Source organism: Rutidosis leptorrhynchoides, chromosome 3 (genome assembly GCF_046630445.1).
Source record: "Rutidosis leptorrhynchoides isolate AG116_Rl617_1_P2 chromosome 3, CSIRO_AGI_Rlap_v1, whole genome shotgun sequence".
In the NCBI taxonomy this organism is placed as follows: domain Eukaryota; kingdom Viridiplantae; phylum Streptophyta; class Magnoliopsida; order Asterales; family Asteraceae; genus Rutidosis; species Rutidosis leptorrhynchoides.
In genome coordinates this window covers 478148345-478165663 of record NC_092335.1, presented here as the reverse complement: position 1 = coordinate 478165663, position 17319 = coordinate 478148345, and the positions used below count along the sequence as shown (strand labels likewise).

At 33.8% G+C, this 17319-nt stretch overlaps 1 protein-coding gene, 1 long non-coding RNA gene and 1 other non-coding gene across 5 annotated transcripts; all 3 read right to left on the bottom strand.

Annotated features, from left to right (window-relative positions):
• Positions 1-754: 754 nt before the first annotated feature.
• On the bottom strand, positions 755-4267 carry LOC139898144 (uncharacterized). Of its 3 annotated transcripts, XR_011776898.1 has the most exons (5): positions 3945-4267; positions 3491-3614; positions 3061-3129; positions 1923-1959; positions 755-1531 (listed from the first exon to the last, which is right to left on the bottom strand). It is a non-coding gene; the product is annotated as an uncharacterized lncRNA (long non-coding RNA). The 3 variants fall into 3 exon arrangements; XR_011776897.1 differs by lacking the exons at positions 755-1531; positions 1923-1959 and having other exon boundaries at positions 2506-3129; XR_011776899.1 differs by lacking the exons at positions 755-1531; positions 1923-1959; positions 3945-4267 and adding an exon at positions 3688-3877 and having other exon boundaries at positions 2506-3129.
• Positions 4268-6267: 2000 nt separating this feature from the next.
• TRNAA-AGC (transfer RNA alanine (anticodon AGC)) lies at positions 6268-6340 on the bottom strand. The gene has a single exon. It is a non-coding gene; the product is annotated as a tRNA-Ala (tRNA).
• Positions 6341-7210: 870 nt separating this feature from the next.
• Positions 7211-9716, bottom strand: LOC139898143 (small COPII coat GTPase SAR1A-like). The gene is made up of 3 exons (XM_071880863.1): positions 9386-9716; positions 9154-9285; positions 7211-7685 (listed from the first exon to the last, which is right to left on the bottom strand). Exons 1-3 carry the CDS (start codon positions 9512-9514, stop codon positions 7365-7367), a joined length of 582 nt encoding a protein of 193 aa, XP_071736964.1. The 5' UTR covers positions 9515-9716; the 3' UTR covers positions 7211-7364.
• Positions 9717-17319: the final 7603 nt, after the last annotated feature.

Sequence of the window (17319 nt, the reverse complement as noted above, 5' to 3'; positions counted from 1 at the left end):
TCACGTTTTGGTTCCTTAACTGTTTCTAATTCCCTCGAAAGCTCCAAAAGTTGGCGGGTTGATCGTTCACGATGTGGCTCAAACACATTCTCTTGATTAGTTACTGAATACTAATTGTATAAAACCTTATCTGTTTAAGCCACTATAAGTTCAACTCGTTTAAGGTGGCAATTTGAACCCATTAATGGTGTATATGTACATAAGAACATCTATAACTAAATCATAAGTTCAACAACCAAACCATATGCTTAAAATCATAACTGTTTCCAATTTCTTTTTAGTGTCGCCTGAACATCACATATTTGTGAAAAATGTGTTCTACTATAACATGATAGGATTAAAACTTTTTTACCTTGTAAGGAAAAACAGCACAAAGTGATAATCTAAGTTCATTCTCACCAACCAAAACTGCAACACCCGTAATTTATGTATTTATTTTTAGCTTTAATAGCATACCCAAATACCCATTCATTTCTACCATCCTACTAAAGCATCTTTATATATATCTTTCTATTAAAGCTTTTAATTAAATGGTAACGATGTAAATAAATCCGGGTCACAAATGACCATTTACCGAGAATGGAAACTCCATAATAGATTTTAAACGCATAACAATGCTGGTTCGATGCATATAAATGTCTAAGCTTGCTAAAATTCCAACAAACATGATCCATTATGTGATAGAGATTAGTCAAACGAAATTATAAACGGTAAAAAACTAATCAATCACTAATTAAAAAAGTTTAACATGACACATAAAAATAACAGCAGTACCTTCTCATTCAAGTTTTCCCTAATTCCAACAATCCATCACGAAGTATAAGGAATCGGATTTTTGGATTAATAGATGCTATAAAAACTCTATCAATTTCAACATACACAAATTCATTTTCTATAGGAGACCTATTAATCCCAGCTGCGAGATAATGAGCAATATTTTTTCAAACTCGATATCGATCAACATAAACAATAAACATGCCTTAAAGAGAAACGGACCATGGAGATGAGATTTATGTTATTTGCTTCGAGTAGTGACTTGATATGTAGATGGCTACAAAAAAACATGCCTTACTTGCTAAGTATCTAGAAGTAGTTCTGTATACAATCTAAAGAAACTCATAAATTAAAAAAAAAAACTTATGATCCTAATCTACTAAAAATCATAAATTAGGTGTACAATAGGACTTGGAAGCACTCTCATTTTCACCTTCCAAGGCACTTAAAGAATCCCCAGTAAATGATTTTGGGTCCTAAAATGGCATTAAGACTAATATATCTAAATGTCTAATGAAACATTAAAATAAACAATTGAAACAGGTCCAACTATGTTACTCTAATGGAACTTCACTAAAAACAGTAAGATCATACAGAAATTTCAAAAGGGTACGTATTGACACTCGAAGTCTGTGAACGGGAACAGATCATAAATAAAAAATATATCTGATATCTAAGATGGAAGTTAAATACCTTGTGCACAAAATTGACATCTTGTGATTCCAAAGGGTTCCCATAATCACCATGGTCATTTAACCTGAAATATTTGGTAATGTTAATCAGTAAGCTAAATTAAGAATAAAGAGTAGAACTTTTGTTAAGTGATTAAATGTTATCATTTGGGTCATTGTTAATAAAATCATCCATCAACCAATGTTAGAAAATTATCACTATAGCACAAGAAAGCAATCTCTAAATCAAGTTTTTTGTTTGACATGTTCTGGTCAGTTTTTGCCACTTCAACAACTGTGGTATACATTTAAAAGCGAACCCATTATTGTTGAACCCAAAAGTGGTATACATTTCATTTTACGTCAACTTAGATATACAAATACAGAGTATAATTCATCAAAGCACTGCTTTTGAAAAAAATACGTTCATATATAAAAAAGGAGACAGTAATTTAATCGAGGACATGCGATAATTACCTTCTTTAGCATTAGGTCATTTCATCAAACACCTTGTCTGCATGAAAGAAAATGCATATCTATAAAGCATATATATATACACATACTATAAATTTGAGATTGAGATTAAGTAGATAAACAATAATAATTCCGAATAAAATTGAACGCATTCATTAACCATAGATCCTTCACCTCAACATTGTCATTGACACTGAACAATATTTCGAACAAAAACATTTCAATTTTCGTTTCCCACAAAATCTACTAAACTGTATTTTTGACAACAACAACAACAATACCCAATCCCGCGCCTGCGAGGTATGGGGGAGGTAAGGTGTAGACAATCCTTCCTCTACCCTAAACTAGAAGAGAAGTCGTTTCTGTTACCACGAGTCGAGAGAATTCTCCACCCACGGTAAAGGAAATTCATCTCCCTCTCTACTCCAGGGTAGAGAGATTGCTTCCGTGAGGACCTCCGGCTAGAAAAAAGACTCTTTTTTTTTTTTTTTTTTTTTTTAAAACTAGGAAATAGAAATTAAAAAATAAATTAAAACATACAAAGATAAATAAAAAATAATAATAAAAATAAAAATAATAATAATAATAATAATAATAATAATAATAATAATAATAATAAAATATAGGGGGGACGCCATGAAAATGGTAGAATCAGATTTTCATGGGGTTTAAAGCATGCCTAAGAATCAATTTAGGCTCTGAGCGGCAGTCAAGACGCCACTAAAACGACGCTTGTCGTTGCCTCAATAAATAGAGCCAAAAGACCTTGTGGACAGCAACTCGAGGGCATGCCGGGTGGAAGTTGTTGCGCAAGCAAAGAGCCAACCACCCTTAGCAAACCAAAAACCACTCATGCACCTTTACGGTAGACACCCCCGAAACCACCCAACTAAGAGGAACCAACCAAGTTCTAGAGCAAGGGAAGTCGTCCTCAGCCATAATGGTCCCAAGATGCACCGAGCGATGCGAATCACTTGATCATACATACATGCATACATACGTACATACATACACACATACCTAAACCTACATACACACCAGACATACCTACGTAAATACATGAGACATACCTACGTACAAGTACGAAACATACCTACGTACATACATACAAGCCTCTTGACTATATTAACTTAAATCTCACTTTTATATTGAAAATGATAGTTGTAAAAGCCTCTTGTCTCAGCTTCATGATGTCATCACAAACACTGCACTGAAATCAAAAAAAATAAAACCAAAGAAAGCAAAAACAAAAGACAGGATAGTAATTCTTAATTAATGCAATGCAATAAAATTCATATATATAAGAAGTTATTTTATATAGCTACTTACCTTTGATTTCTAGATGTAAAAGTTTGAAATTTTTTCATCTGTTACTGAAAGCTATATAAATTATAAATGACAAATTAAAAAGAAAGGTTTTATAGGAAGAGACTATTATAGTCGAAACTGAGTCTTCAAATTCAAATATTGTTTACAGTCTAGATTCAACATTCGCTTAATATGTTAACAAAGATGAATATAGAAAATGCTAAAAATAACTAAAGAACAACTGAGTTATCTAATGTCATTACGTGTGGATAATAAACATGCATTCATGTTTGATGAACATTGGCAACCACAATATTATCAAAATCATTTTCCTTTGAAGGGTTTTTTAGTATCAAATAGCTTAAATGCATAACCAAAAGAAATTACCTGAAACAATAACATAGAACAACAATAAACAAAAGGAGAGAAAAAATTGATTAAACAAAAGTAATGGAAATACCTATTTCCTCTCGAAAAAAGCTCATGATAGCTTGGATCACTCAAAGAGGATGTTTATTAGTAACTTTATAGCGTTTTATGTAATTATAGTTCTCTCTTGGTAATTTCATCGAACAGGTTGTACGCATTACAAAATTTGAAGTTTGTGAATTAGAAAATATAAAACCTACATACTTATATGATACTTTATGCAGTTTGCGATTACTTAACATGAAGTATAAAACATGAAAATAATAACACCCTAGAAAAGTAGCTTACCTTATGATGGTGTGCAAACAGGCCAAACGGGTGTGGATTTTATAGTTTTGGGGTTTTTATGTTGTGGATTTTATCTTGCTTTTGATCGAATTCAAATGAAATTGGAATCACCTGTGGCATATTAAAAGTAGAAGATGAAGAGCGTAATTGATTTGGTGGCGGTGGCGACGGGGTTTGGTTGCGGTGGAGACGCAGGTGGTGGGGGGCGGAGTCGCCAAAAAAATCACCGCAAGAATGTTATTGTTGATGATGATGTCGACGGATGATGATGGTGATCATGAGGAGGCGGTAATGGCGTATCTTGATTGAGAAGGGAAGGGTCCAGAGTCTTCTTCTCCAAATAAAAAAAAAATAAAAAAAAAAAAAAAAACGTTAGTATATAGTGTAATATTAAATATTAATATTGGGGTTTTTTTTTTAGGGTGTAAAAAGACCAGAATACCCTTGCCCGGTTACTGGTATACTGTAGCGAAGGTGGTGATGTGGTGTAATATGATTGGTGGGGTGTGTCCATAAGTAGTATATAGTATAATTGATAAAAAAAAAGTTATGCAAATAAAAATATATTTGAAACTCGATACATTTTATAAAAATTTTCTCAAATATTATATGACAAATGGCCCGAAAAGGTTACCAAAATTACCTAATTAACAATCATGGTAACCCGCAATTTGGCTAAGCACAAAAAGGATTGCATTTTAATTTTTGCTCACAAAAAGGATCGCGTGTTCAAATTGGACGATTGTAGGATGTTTCAGCTTGTTTTGATGGATGCCGAGTATTCTAATAATGATTCTAAGCACTTTTTATGAAGAAAGTAACATCAGAAACAACTTAGATCTCGATTTGCTAGTTTAAAGCTCATATGAAGGTTGACGACTGTTCATCTCGATTCATTGGGTATTACCTCAATTTTAAAAAATTTGAACACGCAATCGTTTTTGTGAGTAAAAATTAAATTGCAATCTTTTTTGGGCTTAGTCAAATTTGGGGTTAACTTGATTTCAAATTGGATAACTTATGTTAACTTTTTGAGCCATTTGCCGATATTATATAACAAATATAAAAATATTTAAAATTAAAGTTGAAAAATAAATATTTTTAAAAGCTAAAGCAGAACACTTAGTTGGTTTGAGACGAATATCATATTTGTATGTATAATATGATGGATATAAATTATTTAAAGAAATAAAAAAATGAATATGAATATAGATTATAATCTACATTCATGAATATATCCATCATCATATACGTAATAAATATGGATTCAATAATATAGAATTTGAGTTTCATATTTATTTTCTTTATGGTTTAAAAAAACAAGTCAAAATGGATATAGAACTAAATTTGCTTCAAAGCATGCAATCGATTCACGGTGATAAAATAGATATTACACGTTTTTGCAGTTGGAATTTTATTAGCATTCCACATTATTTTGGTATATTGAAAATGTTTATGCTTCTTAAAGGAGTTTTAAAAGCTAAAATAATGGTAACCCGCAATTTGGCTAAGCACAAAAAGGATTGCATTTTAATTTTTGCTCACAAAAAGGATCGCGTGTTCAAATTGGACGATTGTAGGATGTTTCAGCTTGTTTTGATGGATGCCGAGTATTCTAATAATGATTCTAAGCACTTTTTATGAAGAAAGTAACATCAGAAACAACTTAGATCTCGATTTGCTAGTTTAAAGCTCATATGAAGGTTGACGACTGTTCATCTCGATTCATTGGGTATTACCTCAATTTTAAAAAATTTGAACACGCAATCGTTTTTGTGAGTAAAAATTAAATTGCAATCTTTTTTGAGCTTAGTCAAATTTGGGGTTAACTTGATTTCAAATTGGATAACTTATGTTAACTTTTTGAGCCATTTGCCGATATTATATAACAAATATAAAAATATTTAAAATTAAAGTTGAAAAATAAATATTTTTAAAAGCTAAAGCAGAACACTTAGTTGGTTTGAGACGAATATCATATTTGTATGTATAATATGATGGATATAAATTATTTAAAGAAATAAAAAAATGAATATGAATATAGATTATAATCTACATTCATGAATATATCCATCATCATATACGTAATAAATATGGATTCAATAATATAGAATTTGAGTTTCATATTTATTTTCTTTATGGTTTAAAAAAACAAGTCAAAATGGATATAGAACTAAATTTGCTTCAAAGCATGCAATCGATTCACGGTGATAAAATAGATATTACACGTTTTTGCAGTTGGAATTTTATTAGCATTCCACATTATTTTGGTATATTGAAAATGTTTATGCTTCTTAAAGGAGTTTTAAAAGCTAAAATAATGTGGAGATGCGGGGTATCGATCCCCGTACCTCTCGCATGCTAAGCGAGCGCTCTACCATCTGAGCTACATCCCCATTAATATAACGAATTTATAACTATTTATTTACTTCCTTGATTGGATCTTATCAATAAAGGCAAATTTCTTAGATCTTATATATTTTAGAAATAATCATAATCATGTATATGCATATACATAAGATACTGGAGTAATTCTTTTCATCCATGTATGAAAATTATGTTTCTTACATGTATAATCTAGAAACACGCCAAAAAACCAATTCAACAGGTAAGATATAACTGCTACACATGGGAACCAAGTCAACCAACAAACAAGCATGCCTAACTATATCTAGCCACCAAGAGGGTTGCAATAAAATTGGCAAGCAAACAAAACAAATACCTAAGGACTAAGGATAAATCCTAAGACGCCCAAAGAACCAGCAAGACCAAACCATTTTGTTGCGTGCATCAACATAATGGACAATTATATTAGAATGAACAAAATATTTTACAATCTATAATCTATAACAACGCATAAAAAGATCAATCCAATTGACGATGCATAGATGAAAACTAGAACACTATTCGGAAATTAGTAGAATTTTACCAATCTCTACTTTAGTGTTAAGCAACGATGATCACAAAAATACTGTTTCTACTGCAAAATTGCTCGTTAAAAAGTCTATCACTCGTTAAAAAAGTTTTTGTTGATCAAGTCTCGGTGAAATCTTGTACCATAACTAGTAAAATCCCTTCTAGAGGTATAAAGTGCAGAGTTTTCATAAACCTTAATTAGAAAGATCTACTCATCTCCCGAAGGAAATAATATAACTGAACTGATTACAGTCTGGCCAATTCGGTCAGGGTATGGTTTCAGTCCATTAAATTTATCAAGATGGTTCCATATATGATAGATATATCCTGCTCTGTAAGTTAAAACGGAGTTTACCGGAACAAGAGAAATATATATAACAGGGTATTGATTTCAAACATTCAAACCTCCAACTCAAATCCAAACATAACACATTTTTAAAACATCAAAAACTAAATCTCTTACCTTTCTAGTAATAAAGTTCAGTTCTTTTTCGACTCATCTTCCTACTTGATGTACTGAGATACCCACTTAAAACCATCACCATAACCCATTTTCCTTACAATGCTACACATAAACACCTCCAAAGGACGAACACCTGAATTCTCCAAATTAACCTTACCCTTGCCAGTAGTTAAACCAGTGAGTCCCATGTGGTAACGTAACTCATCTTCGGATGCAGCATAAGGGATGTCAATTTTGTTGCCCAGAATCAAGAATGGTACAGTAGCTAATGATTCATCTGATAAGAGGGCGTCTAGTTCTTTCTTTGACTCCGCAAATCGTTCTTTGTCGTATGCATCCACAAGGTAAACCACAGCATCAACCTTCAAATCATCAGAAAATAAAATTTAAGTCTTGCTATGTTATTTTTGTCAATTGCAGAAACATAAACATAAACACAAACACACGTAGGTAACGACAGTGATCGACGCCAAATTTTCAATAAACTTTATTGTACGAGAGTTAGTATGACACATTGACTAAAATGCTAAATTAATTGTGAAAGTACCAATTAGGGTTCAACGGTTTTTAGAGGTCTAGTTAATGTTCAACTGCAAGCAAAACTCGAAAAAAAAATCATGAAAAGATTTGAAGCTTAAATAGTTTAGACATAATCTAAAAGTCAACATAACATTAACAAAAAAACATGGCCAAAATTAGAGAAAACTTCCAACAAAATCAAATTGGACCATGTACATTAACAGATATGCCATTGTAGAAAGTAGTGCATTAGATGTCAAACCGATATCAATGCAATCAGAACATTGTATTTGTAAAAGTAATTAATCAGAAACCTACTTGTTCAATCTACGATATCGAAGGAAAAAATATACATGACCATTGAGAAATATTCCACAAATGATAGGTTATAAAGCGATGCCTATTTCATAAGTCATAACTAGGTGAAAGTTAACCGGCATCTGCACCCAACCTTTTGTACATATGCATGCAGTATTTAAATATATACACAAATACACACACGCGAAGAGCCGATATGTACTGTGTATATGCGTGTGAAACAGTGTATGTGCATAGTATATGAAGAATATATATGCTGATTGGGTACAAAAAATGTATGTTGTACATGCTTATAGTGTAAATCCATATCGAGTATAAGTATACATTGATCAGTACCGTCTTGATTTAGCACTGCCATAAATTAGAACAAACTACACCTAAATCTTGAAGAAAGCAACGGTAAAGGGGTTACTCATAACTTCAAACCATCAGTACCAATGCAGTATGGGTTACTCAAAATTTAAAGCTATGTATAACCAATATCACAGAAAATTTCATTTTTCATTTTCAGTTTAGGTCCTTATAAGGATCAACAACAACAAGAGTACCCGCTCCTACGAAGTGCTAAAAAAGGATCATAATCATCAAAATTTCGTAATGAGGGAGCATAACATAAACCCTACTAAGTTTAACTAAATTGCAAAAAAGGTAATATGCAAAAGAACTTTTCTCCAAACGTCATTTTCGGTTACCCAATCAGGTAAGATTGTCAATTATATTACCTTTTTACTGAAATTGCATCAATTATGTTCCATGAAATCGAACTGTTTTCTGCTAAAGCATCAAATTTAGTTCCCCAATCAAGTAAGTTCGTCAATAATATTACTTTTAACTGAAATTACATCAATTATGTTCCATGAAATCGAACTTTTTTCGGCTAAACATCAACTTTAGTTCCAAATTTAAAATTAAAATTGTCCTTTTTATTAGTCATTAGTATATGATACAAATAAATCTAAATCAACACAATAAAGTAATTAAAAATTAGTATACCTTAGCATAATAATCCTTCCAAACTCTACGAGCAATCTGATGACCTCCTAAATCAAAAGCTTTAAACTTTATCTGTCCAATACTAAGTTCTTCTGAAGTCGGATACTGAGTTGGCTGATGCTGCACCAATCTCTAAAACGACACAAAATAAACTCAATTACACAAAAATACAAATTATGATATATGATAATTATAATTATATACGATGATAATTATGATTAATCAAACTAACCTCATCTTTCAACATATGAAGCAGAGTAGTTTTACCGGCATTATCGAGCCCTAAAAACAAGATCTTTGCCTCTTTTTGCCATAAACCTAACGAGGCCAATACACCGTAAAACCAATCCAGCAAAAACATGATTGATTACAAGTAACAGCAATAAAATCAAATAACCTCGATTTTTATTTATTTAACAATTCTCTAATCAATTCATTCGATTTAACGAGCACGAAAATACGAAATTCTTCAACTGGAACGATTTAGAGTGCTGTGATTATATAGAGTAAACCTAAAACAAGAAAAGTAGAACTGGATTTCAATTTTTGTGTTCTAATTTGGGCGTTTTTTTGGTAATATATGTGTGTGTGTGTGATTTGATGGTGAATTATCGGCCGTTGGATCTGCTAAAACCGGTTGATCATAAAGAGGGAGTGTATTGTGACCAATAGGATTTGAGAAAAATGGAATTATTGTGTCATCGAGTGAATCTTAGCCGTTAGATTGATATTTTTAATAGTTTAGCTTTGCACAGGTCTTTCTTATTTTCAATTTACCCCCTTAAGAATACTTTGTTTTAGATTTGTATAGTAAATTTGAGTTTTGTCACTATGCTTTTATTCAACCAAAACACATTCTTCTTCTTTTTTTTTTTTTTTTTTAACTGCAAAGATTTTATTAACAAACTAACAACAAGCTAGAAGTATTATCAAGGATTAGAAGCCATAAATTCTAATTTGAAACTAGTGAGAAGTTGTGATGTGGTCCAGCGGTTGGTGGCATGCCTCCTTTAGGGGAGGTCAGGAGTTCGATCCCCGTTGGCTACATATTAAAAACACAATTTCATCTCTGTCATGAAGTATTCATCCATGGCACCTTTCCCATATTGTAACGACCCGACTTTTTCGACTTGCTTTTGTGCTTTGTGCCTTTACGAAACTGCGTATATGTGCGTACTGAGCTAGTTTATGCTCTGGGATCTTATTTAATGGTTAATTACTTTCATTAATACCTTACAACGTGCTATTAAGTGTATAATCACTTAACTTGATCCCCGAATGCTTTTACGACCGTTGGTGTCACTTGACGTTTGAAACGAGCTATGTACTTGGTACACGTTTAACTTTGGTCATAATCGGAATATTATGACTACGTAATACTAATTGTTATTTTATAATAACAATTATTTGGGTTTTTAGATGCTTAATTACGCTTAATAATTTACTAGAACACACTAGTTAGTCTTGTTAGACTTTCTACCTTGTTGGACTTTAGCCCACCCTACTCTAGCTAGTGGACTATTTAATTAGCCCAATTATTAATGGGTAATGACCCAATTATATGTAAGACAAATGCCCATTTATAAGAGCCAACATACTAGCATTTTTGCTTACCATTATCTCTAATGTTACATGGGATCCTAACATAAGCACCAACTTTAGACAACCATTAACCAAAAAGCAAAAAGTGGTCTACTTGTCCCCCCCCCCCCCCAAAAGCTACGACCATGAGGGCCTTGTCACCCCAAAATCTCCTATAAATACCAAGCTAATTCCATGCATTTCACACTTGATCTCATTCACAATTTACACACACTTACTCTCTTATTTTCTCTCTAGTCTTTCTCACTCTAAAAATTGTAAGTTTTAAGTTTTAATCTTCTTCTTTTTCCTTCTTTATAATCGACATCATCATCATCATGTAAGATCAAGCTCTTTAGCTTTTTGATCTTGTTATATCTTGTAGATTCAAACTTGGGTTTGAATCCTTCAAGAACATGGAAGATTCAAGCTTTGTAGCTTTGAATCTTCACTTATTTTGTTAGATCTAAATCTTTTAGCTTATAATCTCTTTATTTTATTGTAAAGATCAAAACTTGTGTTTGTGGTCTTCATGTAACTTGAAGATCTAGCTTCATGCTTCAAGGATCTTCAAGAACATTCAAGATTCAAGCTTTCTAGCTTTGAATCTTCATTACTTTTGTTAGATCTAAGATTTCTAGCTTATGGTCTCTTTATTTTGTTATAAAGATCTAAACTTGTGTTTATGATCTTCATGTAACTTGAAGATCTAAGCTTTATGCTTCAAGATTTTCAAGAACACCAAAGATTCAAGCTTTCTAGCTTTGTAATCTCATAACTTGTGTGAAAATGATCCAAGCTCTCTAGCTTAGGGTTCCATTACTTTGTTTGATCAAGTTTATGTTCATACTTGTTTGATTGAATGAAAGTTTGTAGCTTTAGTTGTAAATAGAACTTGTATTTGTGTTAAGACTAAGAATATGATGTAACCTTGGTTCATCATCCTTCTAAAACTCTTAAGTGAGTTATATTCTTACTTGGTCTTAACATTTTGTGTGTTGATGGTTGAATCTTGGTCAAAGTGATGCTACCACATCAATGAGTTGTACACTTGAAGCTACAAGCATCAAGGATGAGAACCGTCATGAGTATCAAGCACCAAGAATCCCACTGGAGCACTTGTTTACTGTTTTTTGGGGTCTGATCAGACTCTCTAGACATCTGGAAAGTTGATTTTCAGATAGTTCGTTTCGAGTAGATGACTTTTCATTTAAGACTCACCTAAATCCGATATACAATTTAGGATTTATAGCCTTTTTAAAACCACTACGCCTTTGTAACGTTGTGCTGAAATTTATGACCTACTCACACTTAAACCGTCGCCACGGTCAAACGAAGACGAGTTAGGTTCTGAAAATTTTTCAGTGGTTAGAGGACTCACATACGGAGCCATGGCCACTGACTACGCGTCTTTTCGATTTGTATAGAGGTCGTAACAGCTGTCCAAAGTCAGCCTTTTGTTTCGATCTCTATTCTTGTTAAACTTACTTTAGCTTTGATGAATGATGATGATGATGATGGCACTTAAACTTAATTTATGCACTTTTAAACTTATGGGGACAACATACTGACCTAGTGACCTTTGACTTAGGTTGACAACCTTTCGGACCGACTTACTACTTGCATACGTTTCATATCAACTTTTACTGCTTATTCACTGTGAGTTATAGCATCCCTGTACTACTTTTACTATTTTTAGGACTGAGAATACATGCGCTTTTTACGTTATACATACTAGACACGAGTACTTAAACTTTATATATGTGTGGGTTACAAAACGGCACACAGATTCCCTTAGCTCGGTAACGTTTAATCATTGGTTTCTGAACCGTGAACGCGAATCTTAGATATGGATCCATAGGGTTTGACAACCCCACTCGAGCTAGTCGCGCTAGCAGACAACGGGTGTTTAATACTTCGAGGACAAACACACTCGCCAAGTGCACTTTTAGGGGGTGATATACATACGTTAAGTCTAGTTACCGGGTGCCCACGGTTAAGCATATACTTTATCATACTGTTTTGAAACGCTGTTTGAAGCACTGAAATCTCGTGGTCTAAATTACTTTACTGATTACAAAAAAACTATAGCTCACCAACATTAGTGTTGACTTTTTAAGCGTGTATTTCTCAGGTGCTTAGACGTTATTGCTTCCGCTGTTAGACTTGTTGTCTTGGTGTTATAGACATGCTGTTATGGACATGCTATGTTAGATTTCCGCTGCATTACTTAGAGATGTCTCAATCATGAAACTTTTATTTTGCACTCGTAACTTATTTTATTTTCAACCAATGGCTTTGTAATGACCTTTGGGTCACATACTTATGTTAACGCTTCTATTCATAGGAAGCACGTTATCTTTTGTAAAATGCTATCTTATTATGAATGCAAAACTGGTTTTCAAACATCATATAGTGTTTGACCTTGTAATGATCCTGTTGTTGATGAACCATACACGATGGTTTTGTACGGGGCATCACATTTGGTATCAGAGCATTGGTTGTAGGGAATTAGGTTGCATTAGTGAGTCTAGACCAGGCCGAGTAGGATTCACTAATAAGACTAATCTACAACTTACTCGTTTACTTGTTTCTGCGGAACCTGCTGAATGCTACTGTAGATATTACTGCATGTTACTGCTTATTACTACTGCATGCTATTGCTTACTTCTACTGCTATATGAACTTGCTGCATGCTACTGCTTACTTTCGCTACTGCATGATACTATCTGCTTTTAATTGCATGATACTTCTGCTTAATAGTGTTATTACTGCCATGCTATGTACTGCTGTAGACGATCTAGGCTGCTGTAGTTACTATGCCTAATTTCGTGCTTGCTACCCGCCTGCTTTTCGCTGTGCCAACTTGGAGAATTTATCTTTCCTAGTTCAGATGTTTTTATGAACCCTTTTCCCACTCGTCTAACCCTAAGGATTAGTATTGTAATCCACCTGCTACTACTGTTCCACCGTTCCAGAGATCGAAATATTACTTCACGCAATCTAGGCAGAGTACCCCTCAGATTACACGCCCGCTGAAGTTGATCCTCGGAGGAGGAGATATGTGAGGACTTGTCGGAGTAACCGCACCCCGAGCTCACTCTAATTAACCACGTACAACGTATAAACATTAGAAGGATGTTCAGTTTCCGCAAGTTAACTCGTATCCCGTACGCTTTCATGACCGTCGCTTATCTCTTTCTTTCTACACCACTACTCGACGATCTAACGACACTTCTGGACTTAGGTCCCTAACACTCCTAGGCATTGGAGAAGTCGGGAGGACATCTCCTTTCACAAAGTCAGAGTGCCTTCTAATGATGCTCAGCCACACCCAAAGACTTGGGAGTCGCCTCAAAACATACCGTATTACTACTTGTTACACGTACAACTCGACGCGAGACCCAGATTGAATTTCTAGAAAGGAACCTAACGACATTACCTGAACCCGAACATTTTGAAGAAATTTCGGGACATTTAGGCATTGATGCATGACCTACGGAACCTACGCACCCACACCGAGAAACCATGAGATTAATTGTGTAGAATTTGTTTTGGGATAGCATAGATAGAGCACCGTTAGATGAAATTGAGTAGAACTTAAAGTGATTACGTTACATTGACCATATGGAGTGATATTGGAATGAACGTACGATTTAGTACAATATAATGACGCCAGGCCAGCGTGATTATATTGAAGTAAATCATGCAGAAGTTCCAATGTTATTATAATTACATGAGGAATATGAAGTGATTCAAAGAAAAATTTGGTAGGAACCACTTGAGTATACGCATTATGGTCTGTTAGAGGTGGGGAAAGAATAACCACATAGCCCAGATACCGTACAAGAAGGGCCTTGATTGCAGAATTGATAACCCAAAAATTTGTTATAGATATAGACACCCTGGACACTTAAGGAAAAAGTTCTCAAATAGGAAAAACTTTGGACTTACTTGCGGTAGAGCAATCGTTATCTCAGCTATGGAGACTCGCATGGATCCTGATTATAGTTAGGGTACGATTCGTCACAAATTTTTTATTGTCTCGAAGTTGTTTAATACTAGAGCGATAGAAACCCTATATCTAAGAACCTTAGTGTTATGACTAATAAGCCATTAACAACCATGAGAGTTAAGTATTCTATAGGACAAACTAATGGTAAGCTGGCGGAGATACAGGAATAATTTAAGGTAGTACCTTAAAATTAACAGGTGGGTCATTTGGAGATGACCTCATGTCAACAAAACTTGGAAGTTTTAAAGTAGTAGTTGGAAATGATTAGTTACCTACGCACAAGCAGATGTTATTAGAGAAGATTGATAGAATTTTTCACGGCAGTATAATAAGATTTGGTTGGAATGAACCTTAAGATTAACCTAACACCCTTCAAGTTAGGAAGCTTTGATGAAATAGTTAGAACGGACTGGCTTTCAAGGATGAAAGCGAAAGTTATTTATAGTGAGAAGATTATTCGTATACCTCGCGAGAATGGTGAGCCAATGATAGTTACGGGGAGAGAAGTAGCCCGAAGCTGAACCTTATTAGTTGCATGACAACAACCCGAAATCTCACAATGGAAATGGGAAGGAATGACAATGGATTTCATCATGAAGCTACCGAAAACGGTAGGTGGTTATGTCACTATCTGGATTATCGTTGACCGCCTCACCAAATCTGCTCACTATCTAGCCATGAAAGAAACCGATGCAATGGATAAACTTGCACAATGATACATAAAGAAAATTGTGAAAGGACCCGTTCATATACATTATAAACGATTCACAATAGTTGATTACATCGCGAGGTACTTGACCTCTATATGATACATTTTACAAACATCGCATTCGTTTTTAAAAGACAAACTTTCATCACATCGTAAGTTGACGGCATGTATACCATTTCATAATACATCCAACTATAATTGACTTAATAATAATAATAATAATAATAATAATAATAATAATAATAATAATAATAATAATAATAATAATAATAATAATAATAATAATAATAATAATAATAATAATAGAATACAACCTTTGAAGAACAAGCTTTATAAAAAAAATGCCACTGACGAGGCTCGAACCCACGACCTCTCGCTAACCCACAACACACTTAACCATCTACTCTATCTGTATCTTTCTGAAATTATTTGTACCCAATATATACTTAACCGATTTATTTATTAGTTTCATAACCTGGCCCAATTTCCTTTGGCCCAACAACGTTTTAAGAAACCCAACTATCAATTTATGGTAAGCCCATCTGTTGTGGATTTAATGTCGACAGGGACAAGGAAACCCTAACAGTAGATCAACCGATATCCTTCTGGTCCCCTTTTTATCATCATCGTGATCCATCTCACCATCATTATCTTAACCTTTAATTCCATAATCGTTATTATACATAAAATCATATCTCCTAACAGAAGCATTAGTAGCTGAAATAACAACGAATTTCCAATGGGTTTTGGTTTAGAGTTTTGCAATCGAACAAGAGGCATAATCAAACAGTTCGATGGTCTTGGATTTTCTTATGATCTTTATTATCCTCGTTTTCCTCTAGTGACATCATCATCATACGCTCGTTACAATTTGGAAATAGAAAAAGAAGCTGAAGGATTTGATTGGAACAGAAAAACAAATGGTTTTTTCGTTTGAATCAAAATAGGATTCATGGTGGTTAAATGGTTAAGGAGTATAAGGTGGTGATAGGGGTTCGATTATGGATTGTTTTCGAATAGGTATAGTAGAAGTATAAATGATATAGCAACGGCAGTACACAAGAAAGTACTTTACAGTTTGATTTAACTAAATCATCATATCTTCATTATCTCACTAACGTTGTCACCACCATCATCATCGAGTATTATCACCATCGTTATTATTAATGCATTTTAATCCTATCAGAACATAAGTAGCTGTTTTCCTATGATATTTGATATAGACTTGGCCCAACAAGCACATACATGGCGGCCCAAGTCAAAGATTGGATTACGGCAGCCCACCATAAAAAAAAATAAACACTCGGCCCATGATGTAACACTAAATATAATATAGTGGCCTCCGGCCCAATTTGATCATGAGCTTAACAATTAATAACTAAGGAGGCTGGATATCGATATGATTATATAATTGAGCACCACAACAAAAAAATAAAGTGAACTGGAGCCTACGACTTTCTTGGATACCCCATCTGTCATCAATTACCTCGTCACTCATCAATCTTAATTTTGTATAACATTTAAAAGTAGAAACAGCACGGTAGTAGTAGAAAAGAAACAAGGTCACGATGGCCCTATCAAGAGAAAAAGGCACTCGGCCAAAGTTCAAACAATTATTGCCAAAAACCAACGTATGCAAAGTTTTAGGATTTGTTTATTTGCAAGTGGTGTGGTTGTCTGCCATTAGGTTTTACTTGTCCCACAAATATCCTTTTCTCACATGCTTATGGTAACTGAATTTATATAATAGCAGCTTTACAAAAGCGATAAAAAAAACAAAAAAATACTTGTGCAGTTTTGAGAATGATGAAGGTGGTCTTCGTTAAGGGTGATCGGTGATAATGGTTTATGATAGAAGTAC

What these genes read in the sequence shown, in the direction of transcription:
- LOC139898143 (XM_071880863.1), bottom strand. Translation starts at nt 9,514, where the DNA reads ATGTTTTTGCTGGATTGGTTTTACGGTGTATTGGCCTCGTTAGGTTTA. An exon ending in TTCATATGTTGAAAGATGAG is followed by an intron (nt 9,286 to 9,385) that starts GTTAGTTTGATT and finishes GTGTCGTTTTAG; the next exon opens with AGATTGGTGCAGCATCAGCC. An exon ending in GGAAGGATTATTATGCTAAG is followed by an intron (nt 7,686 to 9,153) that starts GTATACTAATTT and finishes GATGATTTGAAG; the next exon opens with GTTGATGCTGTGGTTTACCT.